Here is an 8045-nt window from a genome sequence, read left to right as displayed (position 1 = left end):
AAACAAAAGGGAGGAAATAAAAAGTCCTTTCTAAAGGGCTCCATGCCCTGGATGATACTCAGAGGAGGCCGAGATGAGAACTGAGTTCTGGGGGGACTCCGCAGTGGTCCTCAGCCAGGGCTGCAGGGAAACCTGGGGGGCATTCTGAGGTCACGATGCCTGGAAGCACTGCTCAGGCATGGAGTGGCCTGGAGCCAGGACAGAGGGGGACTGGCCCATACATGGACGGTTTCTGCCCAGAGGCCAACAGGGTCCTGGGCAGAAACACTATAGAATTGAAAATGAGAAGCCCCCATCCAGGGTGTGACTTGTGCCTAAGTAACAGTCGTGTTTTAAGACAATCCAGGGACTTCATTCCCACTGAGATGTCCCCCTGTCACTGAGAGATGGAAACACCAGGTGCAGAGCTCAGAGTGGCTGGTATTTAATGTCAGCTTGCACAGCTGGACATCAGAGAGTCTTGCTCGGCTCCTGGGGCCACAGACAGTGACCAGTGTGACCATGGATGGCACTTCATAAAGAGGTTGGGGCTCGCTGGGGGGGTCAGGGCCCAGCCGTCCTCCCTGCCTCAGCTCACCACAGTGCCCAGCTTGCTCAGGGAGCTCTGCCAGGGCCCAGGCCACCTGCTCTCTGGCACACAGCAGGACTTAACATGTGCTCCCTGGCTATAGGAATGCAGTTGAGTGAGGGGTGGAAAGTGTGGCTGCCAAGGTCACTTAGATCCTAAGCCTGTTAGATTCAGGGACAAAGGAGCCAGGAGTTTGGCCCCGGGTGACTGGCAGGCTGCAGGGCAGTGCAGGGCCCCTCTGGCTCCGGCCTGGCTGAGGCCATGGTGGCGTGTCCTCAGCATCCACAGGGCAGGGGCAAACCCTGCCTGGCTGAAGGGGCGGCAGGCATCCAGCTCTGCAGGTACCCAGTGCCCAGGTGGCCTTGGTCTTCACGAGGAGGAGGAGTGGGGTGCATCATGGAAAGAACCCCCCCCCTCTCAGTGCTCCTCACATGGCCCTGGACACGGGCCCACCTTCCCTCTCCATCCCGGGGCAGCCGGCGGCAGGGAGGGCCGGCCCAGCTCACCGGCTCTGCCCAGGGTCTCGAGCCCCTAGCAGTCACCGGGGAGACTCGCTGGGGTCCAGGTCCGCGTCCGGGTCCTCGCTGGCCCGCAGCACGTCCACGTGGCTGTAGCCCTTCCAGGCCTTCAGGTTACAGCTCCTCAGGATGCTCCCCAGCTGCTGGCCAGGGCCCACTTCCCACGTGCTGGGGAACTCGGTGCCCCTCCTCCTCTCGTATATGGCGTGCATGGTCTGCTCCCACTTCACCGGGGACACCACCTGCTGCCCCAGCAGCTGCCGGATGTGCGTGGGGTGGAGGTACCTGCTCCCGCTGACGTTAGAGTAGACGGCCACCAGCGGCTTCCTGATGGCCACTGTCTTTAAAACCTGTGCCAGGGGCTGCACAGCGGGCCCCATGAGGCGGGTGTGGAAGCCGCCACTCACAGGCAGCATCTTGGTGCGTCTGAAGTGGTACCTGGAGGAATTCTTCTGGAGAAACCGCAGGGCCTGAGGGGGGGAAAGAGGCTCAGCCAGGAGGTCTTGGGAAGGACCCCAGGGGTAGAGGCCTCCAGAACCCTGTAGCCGTCCACCACGCCTACGCTGTCTTTATGACCTGCATCTATGTGGACAGCCACGCATGGCACCTCCATGGCATCTGTGGTCTCCAAGCACATTCCAGGTCAGGTTTCTGAACCTGCTCAAGGTTGCTAAGCCAACTCACGCCCCAGGTTAGGGCCACAGGAGTCAAAGTCTCAATCAAAAGGCTCAGCAGGCTACTCTACGGATGCCCCCTGGCCCAGGCATTGGCCTAGCAGACTCAAGGAGTTTTCCCGATATCAACTGGTGGACAGGGGCCTCTTGCTCAGGTGCCCTCTCTTCCCTGAGTCCTTTGCACTTCCTTGGGTGCCGAACAAACCTGGGACTTCCAGGAGTCGTTACCTAGAGTAGATAGGATGTGGCAGGGACACTGTGGAAGAGATTCCTGTCTGACCAGGGGCCTCTCCTGGACACTTCGGGGCTGCTCCCCAATTAACTGACCTGCCCATCAAGTCAGAACAGTCATAAGAGGCCCTGTGGGCTTTGACTGATTTAGAGGGGCATCTGAGGACCTGGGCCTAGAGCAAGCCCTCAGAAGGGACCATCTGGGCATGATCAGGTGGAGGACACTGATTCCACAGTGAGAAAGACTTGGGTTCAAATTCTAACTCTAGCCAGGTGTTGTAGTGTATGCCTCTAATCCCAGCCACTGGGGAGGCTGAGGCAGGGGGACTACAAGATTGACGTCAGCCTGGGCAACTTAGCAAGAACCTTCTCAAAAAACCATCTGCCTCTGTCATCTCCAAACACTTGCATCTCCTCCTGCCTCAGGTTCCTGAGTGTGAAATGGGAATAAGGATCCTTCCAGTTTGGAAGGCTGAGGCAGGAGGATCAGTTCAAGGTCAGCCTCAGCAACACAATAAGACCCTCTGTCATTCAGTTAGAACCTGTTTAACAAAAGGAAAAAAAAAAAAAAAGATGGGATGTAATTCAGTGGTAGAGAGTGCCCCAGGTTCAAGCTCCAGTATCAAAAAAAAAAAAAAGAGAGCGAGAGAGACTCCTTTCCCTGTGGCACAGGGCGGAGGGGAGGTGCACTAGGTAAGACTTGCACATACCAGGCCCTCATGTGGGTTCTGCTGCACTCACTCAGAGGCCAAAGACACTTGGTCCCCAGTTATCCTTTCCCTGGGGTTCCTGCCTCTGCTTAGGATGCCCCCTCCTGGCAAGTTCCTCCTTGTCTTTTAGGTGCCTATTCTGTGCCCCACGCCCTAGTTCAGCCTGATGCTTCCTCTGCCCCTGGCCTGGAACCACCTGTCCTTGCAGGTCTTTAGCAGCAGGAACTCTGACTAATCAGTCCCAGTGCCCCCAGTGCTTGTTAAACAGCAAATGCTTGATTAGTGATGTCTGGGGAAACAGCAAGTGAAAGGAAAGAGGGAAGGAAATTCACCTGTGGGCAAAACCAGACCCCCTACTGAAAAGCAGGGTGAGGCAGAGCAATCCAACAGAGAGCAGCTCTTCCTCAAAGGAAGCAACCAGGTCAGAAGCGTCCAGAGAGGCCCTGGGGATTGCCTGATCCAGTCCCTTGAGCTTACATGCGGACTGGGCTATTTCTTCAGGACCCCTTCTACTGGGGTGCAGTGGGCTGTATCCTAGCCTCCTGACCCCTGCCTCTGCAGCACTCTCTACCACACAGACCCCTCACCACGCTTGGCTGGGCACCCACTCCAGCATGGGGGCCTCACAGGTACACAGCGACTCCTGCCTGCCCTGCTGGATTGGGCCCTATGAAGGTGGTTCCCATCAACACCAACCTCTAGGTGTCCTGAAATCACCCTGCAATCAGGAAAGAGATAGTTGGCCACCTCACACACAGGACTCTCTATGCCCAATGACTTGCAGTGCTTCTGGGCTTCCAGACAGGCAAAGTCGAACTTGGACCGAGGCTGGCCGAGGACAGATAACATCCCACTGGGAACAGCTTCTGAAGCTTCCTGCATGGCCTCAGCTCGAACCTTCACTGCATACAGACCTACCCAGAAAGAGATGCATTTGGAAAAATCAAAACACACAATGAAGGAGGGAGGCCCAGACAGATGTTGACACTGATGTTTATTACAGCCCAGAGGGCCGCAGTTCTACCTGTTTGTGTCTGTATGCAGAGGGATTACTTCTGCTGTCCAAAGCAAGGGGTCCTCCTTGGCACTACGCGGCAGCCTGAGGGGCCTCCTACCTGGAAACCTGGGTGGTGGAGGACAGGGATTCTCAACCAGGGTGATTCTACCTCAGGCAGGGTCGGGAGACACTTTCTGCTTGTCACAGCTTGGGGAGAGTCTACTGACAGGTGACAGGTACAGGCCAGGAGAGACCATCCTACCGGGCGAAGGACAGGGCCCCTCAAACAAGGAATTGTCTGGTCCCTGATGTCAACATCTCAGTCATGTTGAGCAGCCCAGTAAGGACAGAGAGCAAATGGTAGCTGCACTGCCCAGAACCTCTGACTGGTTGAAATTTCTGGTTAGTAAGATGAGGACCATAACACCCCATCTGCCTGGGTTGTTGTGAAGACTAGGAATTTCTATTATTGTTTAAGAGAAATCATATTGAAAAAAACAAAACAATCAAGAACCAACAGATACATGGGCTACTGTACAAGCATAAACAAGTAAATGAATTTCAATAAAACATGAATAAAAATGTTGAGAGAACAGGGCTCTGCCCCCACTGGCAGGGCCAGTGACTGTGATGTGAGAATGGCTGTGACTACAGTCACCCCTGCAGGTCCTAGGTCTACTTACTGGGAAGGGAAGGGCAGACTACATCTAAAAGAGATGAAAGAACCCACCCAGGCTTGCCGGGCAATGGAGGTCCCCAAGGTCAAGTCCACAAGCTTTCTCTGTGATATGCCTCATGTACTCAGCGCTTAAGACACGTGTATGGGGTTTAGTCCCTCATCCCAGAAACTGTGCAGCACATATATTACTAAGAGCCTGTGGTAGAGCTGGACATGGTAGCATACGCCTGTCATTCCAGCAACTCTGGAGGCTGAGGCAGGAAGATTGCAAGTTCCAGGCCAGCCTCAGCAACTTAGCAAGATTGCCTCAAAATAAAAAACAATTGAAATTGTGGTCACAGATGATAATCCAACTGCAGCAGGAGGATCACAGGTCCAAGCCCAGCCTGGGTAATTTAGCAGGACCCTGTCTCAAAATAAAGGACAAAAAGGGCTACGGTAGAGTACCCTGGGTTCAATCCCCAGTATGGGGTGGGGGATCCCACCACACTCCATTCCCCTTTCTTCCTCTCTCCACCCCTGGTCACCTGTAATCTGCTGTCTCTAAGGATTGGATTCATGCAGTCTGGACATTTATTTTTTTCTAGTTTCGATTTTTGCAGTGCTGGAGATGGAACCCAGAGCCTTACAGGTGCTCTTCCCCTGAGCCCCTTCCCTAGCTCCTGGATGTTTCTTTTAAAAGGCACCATCCCCTAGGTCTGATTCTCTCACCTAGGATGTTTCTAAGGTTCAGCCATGCTGCAGCACATACCAGGACTCTATTCCTTTTTATTAAAAAAAAAAAAAAAAAAAAATTGGGCGGGGGGCACTAGGGGTTAAACACAGGGGCACTTAACCACTGAGCCACATCCCCAGTCCAGTCCTTTTTATTTTTTAATTTAAGACAGGGTCTCGCTAAGTTGCTGAGCCTGGCCTTGAACTTGGGATACTCCTGCCTCAGCCTCCCAAACTGCTGGGATTATAGGCATGCACCACCACATCCAGCTCTTTATTCCTTTTTTTTTTTTTTTTTAAATGTTTATTTTTCCATTTTCGGCGGACACAACATCTTTGTTTGTATGTGGTACTGAGGATCGAACCCAGCACCGCGCGTATGCCAGGCAAGCGCGCTACCGCTTGAGCCACATCCCCAGCCTTCTTTATTCTTTTTTATGACTGAAAAATATTCTCCCATCTGGCGAATCAATTTGTTTATCCACATTCATCTGATCAACCTACCTTTTGGCTATTGTAAATAATGCTGCTATAAAAATCTGTGTACAAGTTTTTCTGTGTGGACATGTTCTAATTTCTTAGGTGTATATCTATGAGCAGAATTGTTGGGTCACATGTTTGTCAAAACTGTTTTCCACAGTAGTTGAACTATTTTATATTTCTACCAGCTATGTATGAGGGTTCCTATTTTTCTACATTGTTCTCAATGCTTATTTTCTTTCCTCCTCCTCCTCCTCCTCCTCTTCTTTTTTTATCTAAAACTGTCCTAGTGGGTATAAAATACTCTTTCTCTTCTTGTGGTGCTGGGGATGGAATCCATGTCTTCACAAATGCTAGACAAGTGCTCTACCACGAAACTACATCTCCAGTCCTTTCATTTTTATTATTTGAGACAGGGTCTCGTTAATTTGCTAAGGCTGGCCTTGAACTTGCCATTCTCCTATCTAGCCTCCCAAGTCACTGGGATTATAGGTATGCACCACCATACCTGGGTATGAAGTACTATTTCATTGTGGTACTGATCTGTATTTCCGTGACATTTAGTAATGTTGAATATCTTTTCGTGTTTTTTTTTGTGTGTGTGTGTGCCATTTGTGTGTCTTCTCTAAAGAAATGTCAAGTCTTTTCCCTATTTGACCATAAGCAAAAATCTCTCTATCATGGGGTCTCACTATGTTGCCTGGGCCTGCTTCAAAATCCTGGGCTCAAGCGATCCTCCTGCTTCAGTCTTCCAAGTCGTTGAGATCACAGGCTGGCTACCATGCCCAGCGAGGATCTGATATTAATTTATTCCATTTATTTAATGAAGATCTACTGAGCATCTACCAGGAGTGACAGGCATGGGCATGTGTGAATGGCCTACAAAGGTACAAGATAGGGGGGAAAGACAGCAGAGCATGCAGATTTCATGAGATTACAAAACAGAAAGGAAATCCCTACTGAGTCCTTCAGGCTTCAAAGGGAATCGTGGTGAAATAGGGTCCTTGAGATCCAATGTCACCCCATTCCTGGGTTCCCTTCCCTATCACTCCTGAGTAAGTTTAGTATCATTTCTGACAGTGTCCCTTATCCTAGTGAGTCCAGCAATATCATCTCCCCACACATGCAAAGCTAAGCCCCTGTCTGTGTACCTTCAGAAAATTCCATGGCTCCAGCAAACACTAGGGCTGCAAATTCTCCTACACTGAATCCAGCAGCAGCAATACAATTTTCAATAACCTGCAGTGAGAGATGCAAAAAATGAGGTCAAATTCTCTGGGAGAGCTTAGTTCAAGGGCTCTGCATCTGAGGGATGAGAGTATTTAGCATCATCATAAGCCAAGTTCTGCTGGCGTGGTGCTCTACCTAGAAGATGGTCAACAGGTGGCCCTGACATTCACTGCGTCCAGCCTTTTACTGATGAGGAAATTTCCTGGTAAGGCAGGCTAAAGCCTAGTCATGTCTGGTAACATACAGCCCAACCCAAGGCTCTGGATTTTCCTGTTCCAGCCTGAAGCAGCCTCCCAGGCCACAAGGTATGTAAAAGTTAAGTGCAGAAGTTAAAGGCAAGAATTTGGAGTTACAGAGACTGGATTTCTTAGCTTGGGAGAGCTCCCCTATCTCTCTTGAGCCCCCTCTGTGAAATGGGGGCAAGAAAGACCTTCCTCATGTCACTGCCGAGGGAATTTCGTGAAGATGTTGTCTATAAAGAGCTCAGCACAGAGCTGGACCTCAGTAAGCACTGAGTAAATGTTATTATCAAGACTCAAGAGGCCAGCTTAACTAATCTATGTATATCCCTGAGTCTCCTTTCCTCATCTATAACATAACAGTATTTACTTCACAAGGTAGCTGTAAAACTGAAACAAAGACCCTCAGGTATTAGCTTAACATCTACTGTCTTGATACTATTCAATATTAACAGCCATGGATCTACCACTTTCAAGTGAAGCCACCTCAAAATGTCATCTTCTCAATGATCCTTCATTTAAGGATGAAGCTTAATCCTTTTAAAATCATTTAATAGAGGCTGGGGGTGTAGCTGTGGGGTTCAACACTTGCCCACCATTCCTAAGGCCCTGGATTCCACCACCAGGGCAATGACACGAATCATTCAATAATTAATTCAACAATTACGGACCAACTTCGGGTCCCAACTCCTTTCCCTGCTCTATATTTCCTTTTATAACTGATATCTTTGACATGCTACGTAATTGACACAGCGCTCTTACTATGGACCGCCTCCCCTTGGGTAGGGATTCTCCTTTTGAGCACCGCGCCAACCCCCTACAGCAGCGCAAGGCACCCGGAACTCGGTAAGAACCTGCCCAGCATCAGCTACGGAGGCACCCGGCCTGGAAGGCGGGAGCCCGGGCGCAGACCCCCTTCCCTCGGGCCTCACCGCGGGCTGCAGGTGATGGAGCTTCTCGACAGCGGCCAGCGAAGCCACGAAGACAGCGGGCTGGCAGTGCACC

At 51.1% G+C, this 8045-nt stretch overlaps 1 protein-coding gene across 1 annotated transcript; it reads right to left on the bottom strand.

Annotated features, from left to right (window-relative positions):
- Positions 1–400: 400 nt before the first annotated feature.
- Mcat (malonyl-CoA-acyl carrier protein transacylase) lies at positions 401–8044 on the bottom strand (the record flags this gene model as incomplete). Its single annotated transcript, XM_015501753.1, has 4 exons — positions 401–1556; positions 3398–3615; positions 6723–6810; positions 7973–8044. Coding segments are annotated over 4 exons (828 nt in total), but the record flags the coding sequence as incomplete, so codon positions are not given.
- Between the last annotated feature and the right edge of the window lies 1 nt (position 8045).

The sequence above is a fragment of the Marmota marmota genome, unplaced genomic scaffold (genome assembly GCF_001458135.2).
Source record: "Marmota marmota marmota unplaced genomic scaffold, marMar, whole genome shotgun sequence".
NCBI classification, from domain to species: Eukaryota; Metazoa; Chordata; class Mammalia; order Rodentia; family Sciuridae; genus Marmota; species Marmota marmota.
The sequence above is the reverse complement of the archived record's forward strand: the minus strand, read 5'-3'. Positions and strand labels throughout refer to the sequence as shown.